Source organism: Centrocercus urophasianus, unplaced genomic scaffold (assembly GCF_019232065.1).
Source record: "Centrocercus urophasianus isolate 14NV4802_14NV808 unplaced genomic scaffold, USGS_Curo_1.0 seq_32, whole genome shotgun sequence".
Taxonomy (NCBI): domain Eukaryota; kingdom Metazoa; phylum Chordata; class Aves; order Galliformes; family Phasianidae; genus Centrocercus; species Centrocercus urophasianus.
This window is the reverse complement of record NW_024884889.1, coordinates 8,160,732-8,181,124: the sequence shown is the minus strand read 5'-3', so window position 1 is coordinate 8,181,124 and position 20,393 is coordinate 8,160,732. Positions and strand designations below refer to the sequence as shown.

At 39.7% G+C, this 20,393-nt stretch overlaps 1 protein-coding gene across 6 annotated transcripts in view; it reads left to right on the top strand.

Annotated features, from left to right (window-relative positions):
• FNIP2 (folliculin interacting protein 2) overlaps positions 1-20,393 on the top strand; it is a 46,910-nt gene that overhangs the window by 14,802 nt on the left and 11,715 nt on the right. For 2 of the 6 annotated variants that reach the window (XM_042829759.1, XM_042829756.1), the window contains exons 2-13: positions 5,518-5,644; positions 8,066-8,200; positions 9,288-9,388; positions 9,468-9,539; positions 10,188-10,288; positions 10,442-10,531; positions 11,738-11,809; positions 12,463-12,592; positions 15,180-15,381; positions 15,943-16,031; positions 16,875-17,021; positions 17,168-17,337. In XM_042829759.1, coding sequence (XP_042685693.1) covers positions 5,518-5,644; positions 8,066-8,200; positions 9,288-9,388; positions 9,468-9,539; positions 10,188-10,288; positions 10,442-10,531; positions 11,738-11,809; positions 12,463-12,592; positions 15,180-15,381; positions 15,943-16,031; positions 16,875-17,021; positions 17,168-17,337 — 1,436 coding nt within the window. Of the gene's footprint in view, positions 1-80; positions 224-1,026; positions 1,114-5,517; positions 5,645-8,065; positions 8,201-9,287; positions 9,389-9,467; positions 9,540-10,187; positions 10,289-10,441; positions 10,532-11,737; positions 11,810-12,462; positions 12,593-15,179; positions 15,382-15,942; positions 16,032-16,874; positions 17,022-17,167; positions 17,338-20,393 lie in introns of those variants that run through there. The other 4 variants (XM_042829761.1, XM_042829757.1, XM_042829760.1 and 1 more) reach the window with 3 other exon arrangements.

Genomic DNA, 20,393 nt, shown 5'->3' with positions numbered 1-20,393 from the left:
CTGGCAACATGCTTGTGTCCTCTTTCCTCCTTTGCTGGCTCCAGTGGTTCCAACCCTTCTGGAACTGACTTCCCTTAGGGAGTCAGCTCACCTTGGTAAGCAGGCAGAAAGCAGACACCGGGAACAAGAGAACCCAATTAACGTTCTCAGTAGCCTCAATACTTAGTTAAAGGACACAGGGAGCTTGCACCCTTTCCTGGAGATATCCAGCTCCAAGGATGAGGTGAGTTAGCGTAACTCATGCTGCCACCAGGAGGTGGAGATTGCATTGCCTTCTACTTATTCCCCTTTTCAGCTACATTTTTGAGCTGTATTCTTTTGTCTGGGATAAATTTCTGCTGCTATGGAGACTTTAGTGAGTCCAGCAGCTACCACAGCCAACACGAGTGTTAGAGGATGGTCACATAGTTAGGAAAAGGGGAGAAAGGACGCATTAAGCTTTTGTATTTCTGCTTGACTAAGAAAACTGTTCGGTCCAGTTAGCCTTGTTTAACGTGAAAGAGGAACAGCTACACAAAGTCATGTTCATTTACTGAATTTATCTAATTTTAAACAATATTTGGGGTCTCACATAATGATGGTTTGTGATCTGAAGTGAAACAAGTTGGTTAGGTTGTAGTCTCTTCACGCTCTTCCTTTTCCATAGCGTGCTGTTACCAGAATTCCATTTGAATGTAATGCAGTGTTTTGATGTTCAAAGGGCTTAAAAAATACCAGGTAAACAAAACCCTGTTTATTTTGTTTATAAAATTTCCTTTTAAATCCAAATGTGCCTTTTAAGCAATAAGTAATTCTTCCAACAGAGAACACGTTTTTGTGTGGGAGACTTTTGCATTGTGTTTTGTTAAGTAGTTCTCTGGTAAGAATTGAAGATATAAAATCTTCACTTGCAAAAATTTGTCTGATTCTGCTTGCAGTTAAACGTGGCCATGGCAGGTGGTGTTCCAGTGTTTAGGAGAACTGTTTTTGGGAGACTTTTAAAAAGTAACTGGAAGAAGCAGCAGTTGTTTTACAGAAGTAATGATTGTATCACATTCTGTACAAAATGTTCTCAAGACTGATGCTTACCTGGGGAATTACTTTGCTGACAAGAAGTAACACTTTGATTAGTAGGTGCGTATGTAAAATAGAACTATCACATAATTTCCTCAGGTATTTAAAGTGTAGTTTGGTAAGCTGTTTTAGATGGAAGGAGGGAGAAAGGAAACAATCAAGAATGTGCCCACTTTGATTTTGCCAAACGAGTGCAAGGAACACAGCCTTGAGAGATGAAGTTGGGGAGTGTTGGGAATGCTGCTAAAGAAGTGAAAAGGCAATTCTGGTTTGCTTAGCTGTCAGCATTTAGTAGCTGAGCGTGGAATGGACTGCCAGCATCTTGTCATGTGCTGCAGCCAGCAAGCAGGAGGCTTTTTGTAAGCGTGTTGGGTGTTGATTGTCTAGTCCATAAGCAGAAGAATGAATAAAGCTTTAGGTATGGGTGGTTTTTTATTTTCACTGACAAATGACAATTTAATAATGTGCAAACTGGTGTGAATTTCTCACATAATGTTTTCAGAATCTTCTGTTTTCCCACCTTATACATATCTTTCACAGTCTGTTCTTTCCTTCAGGATTTATTTTCATGACATGCATAGAAACGTATGTCCTTTGGTCAAGCTTGGCAGTGGAAATTGATTAAGAAATTTGTAAATAATTGATCAAGGTCAACACACTGTACACACATAGGAGCTTTTTTTTTTTCCTTAAGAAAAATACACTAAAATATCTCTGCTTATTTCAGGTGTTTTGGTGTCTCTTTTTAGAAACAACTGATGCAAGAGAATGAAAGGGTTTTTCTTTTAAGTTAAACATAAAGGAAGTTAAGCTATGCAGTGCAGAAATGAGCTTCATTTTCAAATGAGTGGTACTTTGTGTAAAATAATCTTCCCTTTTCATCATAAGGCATAGGTGAAGGAACAAAAGGAAGCGTGTCTTTCAGCGTTGCTGTATTAACTTCTTGCTTATTTAAAGATATGTAAGCAGTGGTTTGGTTTTGGCTTTTATGCACGTGAAATCAGAGTTTGTGTACTGCGAGTCTGTGTGCTGTGTATCTTCAGCACTGCTTTTAGGAAATGGCTGAATGGTGCTGTCTTTGTTTTGAGGGCTGTGCGTTATACAGACTGGCTTAAACAATAAGGGGTGGAAGTACTGTAATCAGTGTGCTCATCAACTTTTGTGTAAGGGGAAAAAAAAGTCAGTCATCTGTCTAGTCTTGTGCCTGCTTCCACGTGCAGGTAATGAGACAATGGATTTCTATGCCTGTAAGCTTGCCCGTAGATGTCCTTGAGCTTACCAAATGATGTTTAATAGGGTGGATCACTTCTGTAATGTGTGAGACTGCTGTGAGGACTGCATCTGTGTTCTGTGCAATGCAAAGGCTCAAAGTGAAGGCTTTGCTAAAATAAGTCTGATGCTTGCTGACTACTGCCAGGAGCATTATCTGAAGTTACTTCCCTGCTGTGGTTCTGTTACTCACATGAAGCTTTGTATGATGCGTTTTAATAGATGTCTCAACCTGTTGCTTCCTGAAGTTCTGACAGATTGCAGGTATCTTTAATTCTGCTTTGCTTCATGGAAAAAGGCATCTGAGCAGGCTCTTAAACTGGCTTCTGCTTCAGCTTCTGTTATAAAACCCTGTTTGTTTCTTACTTAAAATTGAGCACTTTGCTTTTGTGTAGAATAAGGGAGTTCACCTGTTCATGAAGAAACCTCAACTTGTGCAACACAAGTGTAACTGGGCTCCCCAGTCCAAACAGACAGGGGCCAAAAAGAAAGAGTCCAGCAAAGGGACTTACAGATGGTTGAGGGCCTCGAAGCATCTCCCGTGTGAAGGGAGTCTGAGTAACCTGGGTCTGTTCAGCTGGGGGTTGAGAAGGCTGAGATGGGTTCTGATAAATGTTTATAAGTATCTCAAGGAAGGTGGGAGGCAAATGGATGAGGGCAGGCTCTTCTCGGTGGCATATAGAGATAGGACAGGGAGCAATCACCTAAGACTGGAGCATAGGAAGTTCCGTACTAACATGCAAAATGACTTTATGGTATGGGTGAGGGAGCAGGCTGCCCAGAGAGGCTGTGGAGTCCCCTCCTAAGGGGGGGGACTTATCTGATGCCTTCCCTATTGTAGGGAACCTGCTTTGGCAGGGGGGTTGGACTTGATCCCTTGAGGTCCCTTCCGAGTCCTTTGATTCTGAGATGGTGTGATAAAGGTGCTTTTAGCTTTGGTGGTCCAATACAGGACTGCACTGCCTAAATCTGCCTGAGATGAATGTTTCTCAGATTTGACTTGCAGCCCTATGATCTCAACTATTGACCCTGTTGTGCCTGCCTCAGAACTTTTTTTAGTTTTAGGAAGCTTTATTCTTGCTTATGGTTTAAATTGAAGATGTAAAGATGTGTATTTTCTTTGTTGTTGAAAGGAAGTGTGACCTCTGGCCTTCTTAATAAAGTAGCACATTTACTTCAGGAATGCTTATGGTATTATGTGCTACCAAAATGTGTCAGTAAAGGATCAGCTGTGTACTGGAGAGGTATCAGAGCACCAGGTGTTGAAAAGAGCTTAGTTCCTTGGTTAGAACAGCGTGAAGTCTGTTGATGGCTCTGACTCTTGTATTTGATACAACTGGATTTTGTAATAGAGTTGCACAGGTGGTCACCTGAGAAACTAACAGAAGGCTTGTAAAACAGGTGGTTTACTTGCAGTTCTATGTGTATGTGGAGTGCAGGAGATCTTCAGGCAGCTATCAGCTGTGGAATCAGGACTGCTGTCGTGCAGGTTAGCTTAAAGCTGTGATTCCCTCTTCAAGGGGGAACTTGAAAAGCAGTGTCTGGCACTCCTGGAGTTTTTGAGGCAAGGCGTTCCAAATGTTTCAAGTTTACTTACTGTTGATGGCAAAACAGCCTTTAGCATTGTTCCACCGTCTAGCTGTGTGTGCCAGGCCATTAGATACCGTGTATTTGCATTGCTGCTTCAAAGTGGAGATGGGATATGGTTTATTCTGTTCAAACGTACTTAAAATTAGGGTTAAATCCTCCAGGTGAAGGAAAAGGATGCTCTGGCACATTCCAAGCAACGATCTCCAGAGGTCTCAACCAACCCCTACTGTTCTGTGACTCAGCCTAATTTCTTTCTCAGTAGAAAGGGAAGCTGTTCTCTGAAATCCAAGATGAAGTACGAAGAAAGTAGGCTGAGTTGTCTTGTAATGGCTGTTTGTAGTTGTGAGCGTGCTTCAAAAGCAGTTGCCCTGGTTACCTTACTGACTAGCAGGAGCTGATGCTATTGCCTCATTACTGATTTATGACTACTGGAGCATGGAATCAAAGAAGACTCTTCAGAAGCCCCCGCCTTCCAGCTGTGCAGCACTTCTGTGCTCTTTCCTCAGTTCTCCACCTTTGTTCTCCATCAGGCATAATTTGGGGAAATTCCTAAGTGGTGGAGATCGGGGCAGCCTTGACTGAAGTCTGTTATGCAATCTGTTGAACCAACAGCTAATAATAACAGTTGTACTCTTACCCCTGGATGTGGACTACGCAGGTCAGGGACGAGGCAATGTGACCAGGTTGCTGCCACAGCTGTGTGGCAGTGCTTTATGTAGCACCAGGGGTTTTTGTTCATTAATTCCAGCTTGTCAGCTGCAGGATGTGACAAGCGTTTTCTGTGGCTGAATCTGGGGCAAAGCAAACCTCCGTGCTCCAACGTACGCCAAATGCATCAAGAATTTGGAAGGAATGTTTCTCACCATTGTAGCCGTGGTCACTTGTGCTCTTGAGCTTCACGTGGTGGCTGGAGGAGCCAAGTTGCATCCCCAGGCCCGCCTGATAGAGGCAGATGTGCTCCAGGTTAGGGAGTTGTTCTACTTGAGAGAGAATCTCAGCAGTACTGAGGGAGTTTTGTCACTGTCTTGTTAATCCTTTTGTTAATCTTTTCTTAAACCTGAAACAGTTTGGAGAAGGGAGGGGGAATAAAGGATCGACATAAACCTTTCAGTTCAGTCTTTCAGTTGCAAAATTAAATACCAGGAAAAAATCATTACTCGTTGTCATTGAAAAGCTTGAAAAGATTGGGTTTTCTGTTGTTTAGAGAAGATAGAGATGAGGAACTGTGCAAACCTCCCAGGGTATGCAGGGCTGTTTTGAAGAGGATGATAATCCATTGCCTCTTATCACTGCCAAGAGAATTGCGTAAAATAGTACATCTAACTTGCAGTGGAAGTGATCAAAACTGTGTATGGAGAACGGAAGAAGTTTAATGTATTTAAGCACCAGATGATTGAGATGGTGTGTTAGTCCACGTTCTTGAAAACTTTGAAAAAGCCTGACTGTGCTGTGTGTCTGTCCTTTCAGTTCCTTCTCAGTCCAAGTGCTGTTATCACAGCTTGGTTCTTGTAAATGCTGAGTAGAAGATGTATTTGCTAAATATATTTCTGTTTGCTGAAATGCAAAGTAAGCATTCTATTTTAACGTCTTGTTTATAATCTGCAGCTGGTCCTCATCAGAGTTTGACTTGAATGAAATCCGCCTGATAGTTTACCAGGACTGTGAGAGAAGAGGCAGACAGGTCTTGTTTGATTCCAAAGCAGTCCGCAAAATTGATGAAGCTGTGATTCAGGTATGAACTGCTCGTTTGGCTTTTGTTTCCCTTGCAAAAAGCAGGAGTTAAATGTCAATTTCTTCAATCCTGTTTGTGAGTTTTCTGTGGAAGTTACAGTAAGAATGTTAAGTTCCAAGAAGTCTGTGAACACACGTTTGTTATTTGGTAGTTTCAAATACAAATATTGAAACGTAAGAACTTAAGCCTGGCTTAATTCAAGGCCAAAAGATCTTTAAATTGAGTACTACCTCAACCTTTTCAGTGTTGGATGGGATTTGGCTTAGATGTTAGCTGTTATTGTTCAAGCCAGTTGTTCCAGTGGTGTCTAGTATATCTCTAAATGTACTAGACTTGCTTTGGTGTTTAGATTAGTAGAATTGTTGGTTTTGTGTGAATGAAAACAACATTTCAGGTAAAATTTGGTGATACTGAAAGATGAAGAAAACTAATATATGGCTTTTTTCCTATGCTAACTCTGTTTCTTTTCTGCTTCCATTTTTTTTTTTTTTTTTTTTTTAATTCAGAGGTCTTTATTAAATTCAGGAGTTTTAATCCAGCAGACCAACACTGAATCACTAGCTATACCCAAATAGCTGTGACGTGTCGAAATTATTTACGCAGATGTTTAACAAAACCAGCAATTTCTGACAACTTCATTCTGCAAATACATAATGGCTCCAAATCAGTTGGACTGATGAGCATCATCAGCTGATGACTGATCATCCTCTTATGAGGATATATGGGTCAGACTGGTCTGTTAATCCCTCCACCACCCACTGTGATAAGAATCCAAGTATCCAGGCTCTTAGCTTATATCTTCAAGTTGGTTTAGAACACATAACATGTGGGAAGTAAATGAATGGAAGAAATGTTTCTGGCTCCATTTAAAAGCACACATTGTTTTGCTTGCTTTTAACACTTTAAAGGTTAGCTGCAAAATGTTTTGCATAAAGCTGTGCAACGCTGGCATAAAGCAGATTATAACCTTTCTCATAAAAGATGACAAATAATATTGTCTGTTTGCTAGGCAAACACTGGTCTAGGTGCACTTTTAAAAGAAAAATGTCAAGATCACTCTTAAACGTTTGTGTTGCTAGTGAACCTAGAAATTGATTTGATCAAATATAAGAGAATGCTCTTAAGGTCTGTTCTGTTTAAACTGAAGTCAAGATTGTGTATCTGTGCATTTACCCACCTTGTTGAAATACAGTAGACCTTTTAACATCAGGTTTTCAAATGCATAGCTGGAAAGCAGACAATGCCATCAACTTCCCTGGGGTAACTAGCAGATTTATATTCCATTTAACCATACATTTGTTTTAAATACTCAATTTCTTTTCAGTGTTGTTAATGCAGTCTCCTACAAGAAAATAAACCTAATTAACTCGACCTCTGCCAGTGCATATTCCCAACGAAGTACAAACTGTGTTGAAATGAGATGGATAAAAGTGCCCTTCAATTTAGTGTGCACTAAAGGAAGGAATGCTTACGTTAACATATCCCCAGTGTACTGTTGTTAACACATTTAAAATTTCTGGAATGTACAGTTGATAGGTTTCTAGGGCAGTGTAAGCAGTCTTCATTGCAAGGTTAGTTTTGCTCCCTTCAAGTGCGTGCGAAAAATGTTTGTTGTGATCTGGTCACCTTAACTTTTCTCCTTTTCTTAACTAATCTCCTTGACTTTTAATTTAAAGAAGGGAAAACATCAGGGAATTGGAGACATTTTTTCTTTTGTTCAAGAAAACTTCTTGAAAGAAAATTCCATGAATTAAATGCATCTTTTCTTATGAAACATATACAAACAGTATTAATGGAATCGACATGTTTCCAAGGCTTCCGTTACGTTGTTTTGATCAGTTCTAGGAGGTTGTGTCAATGTGACTTGAGAGTGAACTTAAACAGTTGTCTGAGCATCCATTAGATTGGCTTTAGTAACTCCTATTCAGGTTGAACTAAGAGCTGATTCACACATCTACCAAACGTTGTGTTGTATTCCTTGTTTTTTATTGTCTTCTGTTCAAGGATCTGTTGATCAGGGAGCAAGGATAATCGACAGTTAGTGACTAATTGTGCAGATGGTTAGAGAAGTTGGTTTATAAGCAACTCATAAGCTGAGATTTGTTTACATAAACTCTGGCAAACATTACACAGAGCATGTGTTCATAACAATTGGGAATGCTGCTCCAATATGGCTTTGCCTAATTATTCTGTGTTACTGTGGAAATTTGTGTGAGGATCTAAATGTGAGATAACCACTTTCTCTGTCTCGTGGGCCTTTTTGTCTTTAGAAACTGGCTTCTGCATTTTGGACCAAATAATTACTTTTGTTTCTGTTGCTGAAGTGTGTTTTAGGAAAAGCTTTTGTCATGGTATTTCTACAGATGAGGATTTTCATATTTGCTTTGATTGTTTTCGTTGCAATGCCCTGTTTTGACATAGAAAATGGCAGAGGATGCTCCTGTGAAGACTTCTGTCAGGACCTGTCAAGCAAGCAGTGGAAACAACAGTATTTCTTCCCGTGATCTCTCAATAAGTGTTACACAAAATGTCAAAGAGCAAATACCAAAGTATCAGGTAATGTTTGTTACTTTTCTTGTATTTATCTCTTTTACTGAAGAAGTTCATATAAAGAGGCTTTAACTTGCATGGGCTGAACCTGTAGTTACAGTATATTACAGGTTTGAGTAATAGCTCAAGCTTGTGATTATCTTTAAAATGTTGCTGAGTAAGAATGCATGGACATATCTTAAGGTATTATTCTGTCTTGGCCTTATCTGTGAAGGCATTACAGAAGTACTTCATAGCAGTATTCTGAAAGTCATAGGAAATTGTCACTGGACATTCATCTGTTCTTATAAATATGACTGTGCTTCAGGTCAGCTGTAAAAAAAAAAAAAAAAAAGTTGTTGAGCATGGACCAAAGGGACTCTTGATACATCTTACTGCAACATGAAATTCTTAGCATAACTATTTTGAAGGTATTCTAGCTGTCTTTCAGTGAAAGCGTATGTATTTCATCTAGTAAAATACAATTTGAAGCATCCACAGATCAGGGTAGAACTATATTTAAATAGATGGTAAACTTCCTTCAGAATTGACAACCTTCTCTCAATATTTACTGTTGATCAGTCTTGGAAACATGAGAAGGAATCAGTCTGATTGTGCTTAGAAACAGTCTTCACAAAATACTTTCTGATTGAAGATGCTTCCAGGAAGCTTTCTGTGGGGGCTGGGAAGAAGTACTTAAGAATTTAAATCAATAAGATGGTTTGATACCTGGGGATCCAGGCCACAGGATCTGGATCCTGCAAGCACCTACAGTTCTTTTAACACTGTTATATAGGAATGTTGCTGGACATGAAGCTGGTTTTCTTTTGTGTTGTTTGTTTCCTTTAGAAGTATGGTAAATTGCCTTATTTCTTTCTGGAGTCACCCCAGGAAGAAGTGTAACAGTGCACCCTTTGTGAGCAAAATCAACTGTAACTTCACTGTCCTTGATTGTACTTGAATTCACTGTGTGAGAACCTCACCAGATCTTAGTTTTCATGGGAAAGAAGAATTTGTTTGTATTCTCCGTGCAGAATTTATCGTTATAACACTACTTGAAATTGAAGTAATATTGAAATAGGCACTACTGACTCTTCCCTTCTTGACTGTGCAGTACACCAGACCAGCTTCTGACGTCAATATGCTGGGAGAAATGATGTTTGGCTCAGTGGCAATGAGTTACAAAGGCTCCACCTTGAAAATTCACTACATACGGTGAGTGTCCTTTTCCATGGTGTGCTCTGTCATGTGCTTGGAACTGATGACTCACTGAAATGGCTGTTTATCCTTTCAGCTCTCCCCCACAGCTGATGATAAGTAAAGTCTTCTCAGCCAGGGTAGGAAGCTTCAGTGGAAGCAACAACAAGTAAGAACATCCTTTTTTTTTTTTTTTGTCCTTGGCACCCTGTTTCCTCTCCAATGCTTTTGTCTCTCCTTCGCCTTTCTTTTTGTAGATCTTCTGTCACTGCTTTTAAAGTTGATTTAGCTCAAGTGGAAAGAAGTAGAAAACTGCAAATGGAGGCTGTATTGCCAAGAAGTGTTGACTCCATAGATCTCTGTCAGGCCATTCAAGTTCCAAAAAAAGAAAAATGTAGTTCCTGCTGCTAACTTTATCCAAGGCAACAAGCTCCAGAGATTACTTAGAGTTTCAAAACTTCTGTCTCTTCCTGCTGCTAGAAGCATGCCACCCTGCATGTTGAAGTAGCTTTATGTCCATTCAGTTTCCTTTAACATTAACAGAAGAGGTCCTGTTTCTCACTTGTTCCCTTCTTGTCTCAAAACTTGCAAATTTAAATAAACTCAAGCCCACGGGTGATTTGAAGAGGGGAATTGACATAGAATATCACTATTTCCTTTTAGTTTCAGGAGAACATACTGCTTCCTTCAGTTTTATTGTGAAATTAATCTTCAGCTCTTTTTTTTTTTCATATGAAGAGAACCTACTCTTCAAGCTGATATTAATGACTGTTGATCAAGTTAGAAACTTCCTGCTTTTCACTTGGTTTTCTTATAGCCTACAGGATAGCTTTGAATACATTAACCAAGATCCCAGCCTTGGAAAGCTGAGCTCTCATCAGAATGGCTTGGGTACCTGTCGCAGTGGAAGCAATTTAGGTAAACATTCCCATATTCTGTGTCTTTCTGATACCGTGATACCATCTGTTCATTTAGGGTTGGTTTCTTTTTTTTTTTTTTTTTTCCTGTGGATTAATTTTTTTTTTTTTTCCCTTTGCATTGTATTTTCTCTCCATTGCTTTTGTTTCCTAGGTGTGTTACAGCTGTGTAGCAGCAAACTGCTGCAGGGTGTGTCTGAAGGAGGTCCCCTCCGGCTCATCCGCAGCGCTTCTTTCTTTGCAGGTTTGTGTGGAATGCCAACCAAAGTGTGACCCATCCATAAGCACACACAAATTCAGCTCTTTCTGAATCCTTGCAAAGAATGCATAATCACTCTCTAGAAATAGAAAGGGCTGAGATGTGAAAGCCAGCAGAGATCTGGCATTATACTCAAAATTTTTCTTTGAAAACCAACCAATCAAACAATAAAACCTAGATGGATTAATTGTTTTTTTCTTCATCTTTTGTTTATAATTCCAATATTTAAAGATGTTTTTATGCAGTGCATCTAATATTGAACGAGCCCTTACGTTTCTTAGAGAACTGCTGTCTTCCTGCTTTATGGCTGATTTCTTGCTAGTGTGGAGGTGTCTTGCTTTTTCTTTTTTTGTGCTTTACTACTTCTCCCCTTCCCCCCCAGAAAATGTACCTATTATAACATATATATACATATATAGATATATATATGTGACAGAGGGCTTTCAGCATTACTTCTTGAGCTAAGTGTCAGCAGCTTTAAGGTTTTTGCAATATCAGTTTCTTTAATTTTCCAAAAATTAAGACTGATTCACATAGTGCCCTTTTACAGCCTTGTGATGATCCATGCAGGTGGGTAGATACTGGGCTTAATTAGTTTTGTTAGTGGTTAAAAAAAAAAACAAGGTGAACTAAAATGCCAATGCATTTCTTCACAGCCTTTGCAAATCTTGCATGCTCTACAATTCTGGTGACTCCACTACTAACACCTCAACGTAGCACAATATAAAGTGAATATTTCTTACCTGTGAGACTTTGTAGTTAATAAATCTACTGCCTGGAGAGGGAATCAGCAGCTTAACGGACCTCATGTTTGGCTGTTCCATTGTAACACTGACTTCTGTAAGATTACAATCTTGCACACAAAACAAACCTCAAGATTAACAGGTGGGAGTACCACCTGTCCACTTTAGCAAAGTGGATCTGATTTCTGGTGAAAGAGAATTCACATTCTTGAGCTTGTTAGAGGAAGTTTTAGATTGGGTAAGTAACTAATTTCCTCTGGTAAAATAAAATGAGTATGGAGCGTGGAGTTTGCTACTGCCTCTGCTCCCAACATATTGCTTATTTGAAGTATCTTTTCAGGATGTAACTTGAGTATTTTCTGACCTTTAATCTTAAACATTCTTTTTTAACGCTGACAAATAATGCAACAAATTAAGTAAGGTTTTTCTATTGATCTGTTTGTTTCAGCTCATAGTACACCTGTTGATATGCCCAGCAGAGGACAAAATGAGGACAGAGACAGCGGCATTGCTCGCTCAGGTATCTGCTGTTTGTTTTGTTTGCCTACTTTTGACATGATGTTACAGTTCTTTGACTTGTTGGATCACCTGGAATTTAGGCGCCTTAAGGACTGAAATCCAATCTTTAAGCATCTGTTGAGTTTTCTTTCTGCTTTTGTCATCAGCCTTTATGCAAGAATATTCGTGATTATATATATATATATATATATATATATATATATTAGCTATGACTTTCTGGCTCTTTACCAGTTTATAAGCATAGAAAGAACTGGCTGGAACATCCTGCTTTAGCAAGGGAAGAGAAGAGAATTTAGCACTGAGCAGAAAGAGGAGGCTGAGAAACCAAGAGGTCTATCTAGTCTAATGGGAGTGCAAGCACCTCTTACCTCAGAACACTTTTACTGAGAATAAGACTGCTTTTAGTTTATTCTAGCAGGGAAGATCTCTGACCCTGTAAGTAGCATGTCCTAAGATGAGAATAGTTGTTTAAAATAATCATGCCACTTTTTGCAGTGAGTGAAATGAAAACTATTCTAGCTGTATCACAAAGATCAGCAAAGAAGAACAATATTTGTGTGAATTTGTTCCCAGGCAACGTATAAAGAGAAGTGTTTAACTGGCACTCGATATGATTCAGTATGTGTTTGCTTTTTTTCCTTCTTTTTTTGATAGCATCTCTGAGCAGTCTTCTGGTTACTCCTTTTCCATCTCCAAGCTCTTCATCATCATCTTCTAGCAGCTATCAACGTCGTTGGCTCCGAAGTCAGACAACCAGTTTAGAGAATGGAATTATTCCAAGATGGTGAGTGTCACACCTTTCTGCTTCCCACAGTTGCTTGGTAATAATTTAAGCTAAATAGATCTCAGGCCTCTTTTATTTAAAGTGAGAAATTGTGGTTTACAAAATACTGGCAATTCATTCTGACTTGTCCTTATTATGTAAGGTTGCCTATAGGGGGAAAGATTTTAACTGAATGTGAGCTATGAGGCCTGATTTGAAGTACACTCATTTTGATGAATAGATAGGCTGTGTCAGAAGACCTCATTCTGAAAAGTAAACTGTTTCTGAAGGAACAATCAATTGAGATGAAAGCCTGTAACAACACCTCTGCCTTAATTATGCTACATTATGATGAAGTCTGACTACTGAGCTTTTACAGAAATCTTGGAGTAATAGCCAAGTAATGGCTGGTTCAGGTGTGACTTCTGCCAAAACAGGAGGAGGAAAAGAGCTGTGATTTAAAAACAAAACAAAAAAAAGACTGGCTTCTGTTTTGGAATTTTAATATCTTTTACAGCTCAGTGGCACAACAAAGCATGGAATGCAGCAGATCTTTTGTAGCTAATAAGACAAGAATGTGCTTGTCAGCTGCAAAATAGTGAATGAGTCTTGATTATCTGCTCATGTGTGTTCAGCTACCTGCACCCAGAGACAGTGTGGAATTAGTGGAGAACTGTGAGCAGTTTCAACTATCTGGCTTGTCTCTCTTTGCTGTCCTTGGTTAGGAGAATCTTAAAAACTGCTGGCTGAAATGCAGTCAGTCAAAAACACCTTTTGTTTGAAAAGCCCAGTTTGAAATATGTCCTTCAGAGTCGACTGCTTTTCTTACTTTCAACCCTTTCAACCTTTTCTTGGGTATTCTTGCAGAAATATTTGTAAAGTTAATTGTGCAGTTGTGCTCACTTAGCAGTCATGCTTTCTAAATCAATCACGCTTGCAGTTGAGAATGAGCTAACAAACATTTTGCTTTCAGTAAATGGAAATATTATTTGTCTAGTTTCCTAGAGCAGTAAGGCTATGTGTATATGCTAAAGAAGTTAAAACATTGAGAGGAAAATGAATTATTTCCTCTTTGGAATAATTGAATCCAATACATTAAGAAACAGAATGTGTTGTTGAAGTGTTAGAAAAATAAAACATGTTTTAAAGGAAAGTGGGCTGATTGTTCACTGAACTATTACAGAATCACACAATGGCCAGGGTTGGAAGGGACCTCAAGGATCATGAAGCTGCAACCCCCTGCCACAGGCAGGGCCACCAACCTCCCCATTTCACACCAGCCCAGGCTGCCCAGGGCCCCATCCAACCTGGCCTTGAACACCTCCAGGGATGGACGGGGCATCCACAGCCTCTCTGGGCAGCTGTTCCAGCACCTCACCACTCTCTCTGCAAAGAACTTACTTAAACACTACCCCACTCCTACTGGGCTTGTTATTCACTAGTGGGAATAGCTTGCTTTTATTCTGTGTTGGAGAATCCATGCTGTAGAAAGATCTCAGAAACAGGGCATTGTTAGTTCAACTGTCCAGAATTACCTTTGGCTGCGGGTTCTTTCTGTGCCAAAAGGCCTCTTTGTAATACTTGTTTTACAATCACTTGGTGGAGAAACAGTAGTTTTCTGGCTGAATACTTCAATGACAACAGAGCTTGCATTTCAGTTTGTACAGCCAAGACTCTACGCTTTCAGTGAGTGATGTTTTAGGCCAATAGCTCAGAAAATGAGTTGTGTAGCTGGAACTTCATGTGGCCATTGGCAGACAAGCTAGATCAGCTGCTTTGTTGAAAGGCTTTTCTTGCAGCCTGCGATTCTTCAATTTCTGTTCCTGGGAAGCAGTACAAATACTTGTGATGTTTCTGAGATGTTCACTGACCCATCATTTCCAAACTTCCTTGGGAATTTTGTCTCTGCATGCAAGTTCCTGAAGTTCAAATGAGGTTGTGTTTTTGTCTTGAGCTCCAGTTTCCCACAGACTGTTTTTGCTGGGGTTTTGTTTTGTTGATTTTTTTTTCCTGTATTCCTGGACTTGTACCTTTTGTGATGAGAAACTTTTGTGTATGTAGCTTTAATAAACCAATTAAACTGTAAAGCACTTATTTTTAGAATAAGCCTAGAAAGAAAGCTTAGGATTCAGGCTTTCATCTTAATAATTGCTCCACAGTGGCTTAGAAATGTGACAAGTTTCATTTCAAGATAATTTTGATATTGAAAGCTTTCAAGCATTTAATTATTGCACGCTGACATTGTAGATTTCACTCCCAAACGAAGTCCAGAAGTAAGCTACTTCTCTAAAAGCTGTTGCTACGAATGTGTTCCTGTTCCTGTAGCTTTTTTTTGTCTTTACTTACAGTTCTCTCCTTATAGTTCCTCAGTGTGGATTAAAAGCAGTTTTTCAGTTAAAACATTCCTTCCAAAAGAAATTTGGACAATATTGTTGTACTTACTGGTATAATATACGTAAAGACAGTTTTTCAGGTTTATGTAAATAGTCAAAGGAGACCAAAGAATAAATTTCTTTGTAATGTATAGAGCTAAGGATACAAGACAAATGACTTATCTGTACATAGTTAACTGTTCCAAAAAACAAAAACAAAACAATTATTTTTTTAGGTCAACTGAAGAGATGTTTAGTATGGCTGACGAGAGCTGCAGCTCCAATCCTGCAATGGTCCGGAGGAAAAAAATTGCCATCAGCATAATCTTCTCCCTGCCTGAAAAAGAAGATGCTCAGAGGAACTTCCAAGATTTCTTTTTCTCTCACTTCCCTCTTTTTGAATCCCACATGAACAAACTGAAGTATGCAATAGAAAAGGTACAGAACGCTGGTTTCTTTTAATGTGAAAACAAGTGTCGAACAGAAGGAAGAATTCTGGAGTCTGATAGATGAAGAGTGGGAGATGAGTGGTTTGAAGCTTCCCTCCCTCCTTATACATGCAGTCTTGTGCCCAGTGTTGGAATTTAGCATTTGCTGAAAAGGAGGTGTGGTTTCCTTTCTAGTCAGAATGAAAACTGAGAGTTTTCTGCTATGGGTGGCTTTTCTTTTGTTCTAGTCATATTTCACTGAGGTTGTCCTGACTCCCTAGAGACTGTGGAAATGATGTTCTATCCTTTTCCCGCTGTTACTAAAAGAGTGACACCAAATTTGTGTTGCTGCCTTCCCCTTACTATCAGCAATGGGTTATTATCTCCCCTTGTTTAGTTCTAGGATTGGTCTTTCATCATGAGATGGAGGGAGGTTGCAGCCATTGCTGTCCTGAGTGGCTGCATAACACTGGGGCTAGATCTCAATTATTTTGACGTGTTTATGAAGCTTAAAAAATGAAGAATGCCAGTCCTTTAAGAAGCTGTTTTGTGTCTTTAACTCTTAATCAAGGCCATGATCTCATGTAGAAAAATAGCAGAATCCAGCCAGAGAGTGCAGGTTTATATCAGCCGTGTCATGGATGCCCTGGGAGAATTCAGGTGAGTTGATGGAATTCTGACTTACAAGGAGAGCTGTTCTCACACGTCTCTAAAGATATTTGTCACTTTGAATCATAAGCAATTGGTTGCAGGGTGTTGTAATTTAGCCGGTCTTGAATTTATTGTGACTTTGTGCTGAGTATTGCATAAATTTTTCTTAGAGAACTTAAACAAAACTGTCTTAGCCTTTTTCAGAAGGAAAGTGAAACACATTTTGTTTTGCTCAATTGCACTTTGGACTGTCAGTTCTTGAAGATTTTGTCAAGATTTGACTTTTGCTGATGTCTGTGCAGACAAGTGGATTGATTGTTACATTCAGGCAGATCCCTTGTTTACTCCTAACTAGATGCTGGGCAGTGGAACTGACAGGGAAGTTGTTGTGAACTTCTTTTTGATACCTGGGAGAGAAAGGGACGATCACACTTCAAGGCAGGCCAACAGAGAGTCAAGGTGTTGGTGGGATGTGGGTTCTGAAAGTCCAGAACGTGGGATGAAAGTGCTGCAACGAATAGAATGTTGTTCCTCCCACAGTAAATGATTTGCACTTCTCTAAATACAAATTCATTCTCTAAATACAAATTCACAGAGGAATGCAAGAGAGAGAAGGAGATGTGATTTGTATGAAGACACTGCTATTTGTACACAGATTTGAACAGGCTGGTTTTGTGGGACACTGGTAATTGGAGATGTTTTCCAGGCAAACGCATTTTCTGTCTCCTAGCTCTTAGATAAATAAAAAGCGTTGGACAACAGAAGAGAAAATGTTCTACTTGTTTTTGCAAATTTGATATGTACATGTTAACACCTGACTTGTGGGGGATTTCTTTTATTTTTTTTGAGCAGAATTACCATCTGGAACCTATATTCTGTTCCAAGGATTGCAGAGCCAGTGTGGCTTAATATGATGTCCAATACCCTGGAGAAGAACCAGCTGTGCCAGCGTTTTCTTAAAGAATTCACATTTCTGATAGAACAGATCAACAAAAACCAGTAAGCTTAATCTTCCACTCCATACCTCCTGCCGGCGATACTTCCTGAGAGCTTGTGTGCTACTCAGGGCACGTGGATATGTTCAAGCATTTAATGTGATGTTCTTTACCAGTGTTACTTTGGTCACGTTATCTTCTTTTTCCTAGGTTCTTTGCTGCTTTGTTAACTGCGGTGCTGACGTATCACCTGGCTTGGGTCCCAACAGTAATGCCAGTTGACCATCTTCCTATAAAGGCCTTCTCTGAGAAGCGTACTTCGCAGTTTGTGAACATGCTGGCAAAATCCCATCCATATAACCCTCTTTGGGCACAGCTTGGTCAGTGAAAATTTGAAAGCTTCAGTTTTCTCTATGACTAACATCCACTCCTCTTCCGTAAGCTGCTTGGAAGCGTGAATTCCTCCGTGTCGTGTTAAAATCAGGTGCTGTTTCTCAGGCTAGACCTGGACTGCTATGGCTGAGCTTCATTGTGATTGCTGTCCTCTGCCACTGACTTGAGGAATTTGAGTGGTAATAGAAATCTGGATCACATTTGTTAATTTTCTTTGGTATAAGCTGGGCGGGGTTACAAACGGATGTCTTGAATCAAGCTAAGCAAGTGTGTTTGGACATCCATTAGTATGGCCTGGTTTTCTCAGTTGTTCTCGGTAACGCTGCTTGGTTAGGTAACTTCTTTAGACATCTTCAGAAGGCTGCAAGTGCTGGGAATGACCTGAACAGCCTGGGAAGAATAAAAGGAAATAGGCTGGATGGAGAGAATACAGTTGGGACTGACCAGGCACCCCTTTTCTTCATAGAGCCAGCATGGACACCAAGAAGCAGAGAAAAAGTCTAGCAACTAGCAGTGCCTCCATTCATTCAGAGTTACAGGAATGGGGCTTGGGATAGGATTACTCTTTATGCCCAGCTCCTCACTCTGTTCTCTAACATACCACAGCCTACAAATTATCTTGATACTGGGGATTAATTATGTCAAACAAGTAGATGAAAGAGAGCTGAGAGAATAAGGATGCCAGTGATCAAACCTTGAAAATTCTGGTGGACAACAGAATTGTTGGTGGTCTGGGCAGCAGGTGTGAATTTTGCATCACATCAGCCTTAACTTTAAATGATGTACTGTATTGGCATATGAAGTAACACATGGGCACACCGTGGGCTGCCTGCTTTTTCTTGCTTATTGTCTAGCTTAGTTCTCCGCAGTCACTGAGAAACTAAGAATTGTTACTTGAGAGATGTAGTTGTGGAATTGTTTCCGGTCTTAGCATGTCTTTAAAAGGTAACACAGAGTAGTAATGGATTTAAGTTCCCAGGGAGGAAAAAGACAGAAGCTTGCTCAGGGTGTTGAGGATGGAGCCAAGCTGGAGGTAAACAAGCTGAAGTGCAGGTGTGAAGTGGGCAGTGGGTCTTATGGTGACTCCCAGAGGTACGGCAGGTGACTTGTCAAGAAATGGTTTCTTCCTCTTGCCCTCCTAAGCTGTGTGTTGCTACCAGCCCAGACGAATTCTCAAAATGCTTTCTGACTTGGTTTTGTTCTTTCAAAGCCCAGTAGTAGTATGGAGTGGTTGCAGTAGCTGATGTGAGAAGTAAGATGTTGCCCTCTGCTGGTCTCTTTCTTTAGAAAGGGAGAAAAAAAATATGAGGCCTAAGGCTTTAAGATGGAAACGATTTCTTGTCGAGTATTTTTATGTACCTGCTTTTTCCACCTTCAAAGCTATGTTCCCACTATGTAATGATTGCAATTGCATATTGGTACAACTGTAAATAGGACAGTCTTTTAAATGTCATCTTCAATCTAATGTGCTTCACAATTGTATGTTTTGATGACTGCAGTTTTAAATTTTACTGTCTTATTAACGTCACATTTAAAGTGAATTGTGCAAATGAACACAAAGCTTGAATCTGATTTCCATAGTAACTGTGTTCAACTTGAAAGAAAACATCTTCTATGGCCTTGCCAAACTGCTAGCCCTCATGGCCTGCCTGGCACTGATTTTAATGAAATTCCAATTGCATAGTCTGTAGCTCAGTTTGCAATACTGAGGAATCAATGTCCTTGCATGTTAATCTGTGGGACTGTATGCAAGAGCACCCTTACCTGGGGGAGGACAGGATTAGCAGTGCCTCTATTCTCCAGTGCATTGCTTGCATCATGGGAATTGACAGATCTTGGCAGGGGAGACTGCAAGTGAGAGTGATGGAACAACTGTCTGATTGATGCTTCTCCTGCAGGAATGAAGTCAGGAGCCTTATTACTTCTGAGTCCTTTATGGCTCACAGGAGGTTAGGCATGCACTTTCTTTCACTGTTTTGCCTTCCTCATGTTGAAACCACATTTACTCTTGCTCTTGGTAGAAATCTTTCTAAAGGTATGATTGTCTCATTTAATGCGCTTTCATGAGGTCTGTACAAGGTGGGATACTTGGTTCAGAGCATATGAGCAGCCCTCAGTAAGTGCTCAGTACTTAGAGCACTAATCTAAGTTAGCTGGCAGCTTACAAAGCCCAAACTAGAGAAACTGGGTTTCAGTGTGAACACTTAGATTGCCTATAAAAAATAGAGCTTTTGGTAGCGATTTCCCATCTGCTGCGTTAACAGGCAGTGGACATGTCTTGAGTTAGTTCATCTTTATTTATAGTAGAGTATGCAAAAATTGCCTTATTGGCTGTTTGCCTATGTTTATTTCTCTCAGAACATTGGGTGGAAACCCTCCAGCTGATAGAACATAATAGGCAGCTGGAAGATAAATACGTCTTCACAACGAAGGTATTGAAAGTGGAATACAGTGGTTGTTTTTTCTTTTGGAATAAAGGAGCATTTTTATTTCAGGTTATGTCCTAGTACCCACCTTTCACGTTATAGTTGTGCTTTGAATAGTGAATATATCCCCTAGTCCTCCTCTACTCTCTGCCAAAGTAAAAGTTTCCTACTTGGAGTCAACCTTGCTAACATACAGAAGCACACGTGCCTTGCCCAGTAAGGAAGGGCTTATTTATTTTATTTCATTTTAATCTCATTTATTAAACTGATACTGGATCTTTCTCTGTTTTTTATTTTATATCTCAGTCCTGAAAGATACAAATTCTCATATAGATAGAGTCTATGTGTTTACCTGAAAGGGGAAGAAAAAGTGACTGCAATCAAACAGAGTATCTTTGTGAGGGGAATAAAAAATAGCTAGCAGTAAATTAGGAAATAGCGTAGCTGGCTTCAGAGAGAGACTTTTTTTCTTCTTCACCATCTGTTATGTCAATTTCTACGTGATAATATCTTGTAACCATTTTATAAATAAAAATCTGAACAGGAAGAAACTGAATAATAGCAGCCAAACCCTCACAAAAACAGCAAAAACCTTCTGGATGCGAACCAGTTGTGGG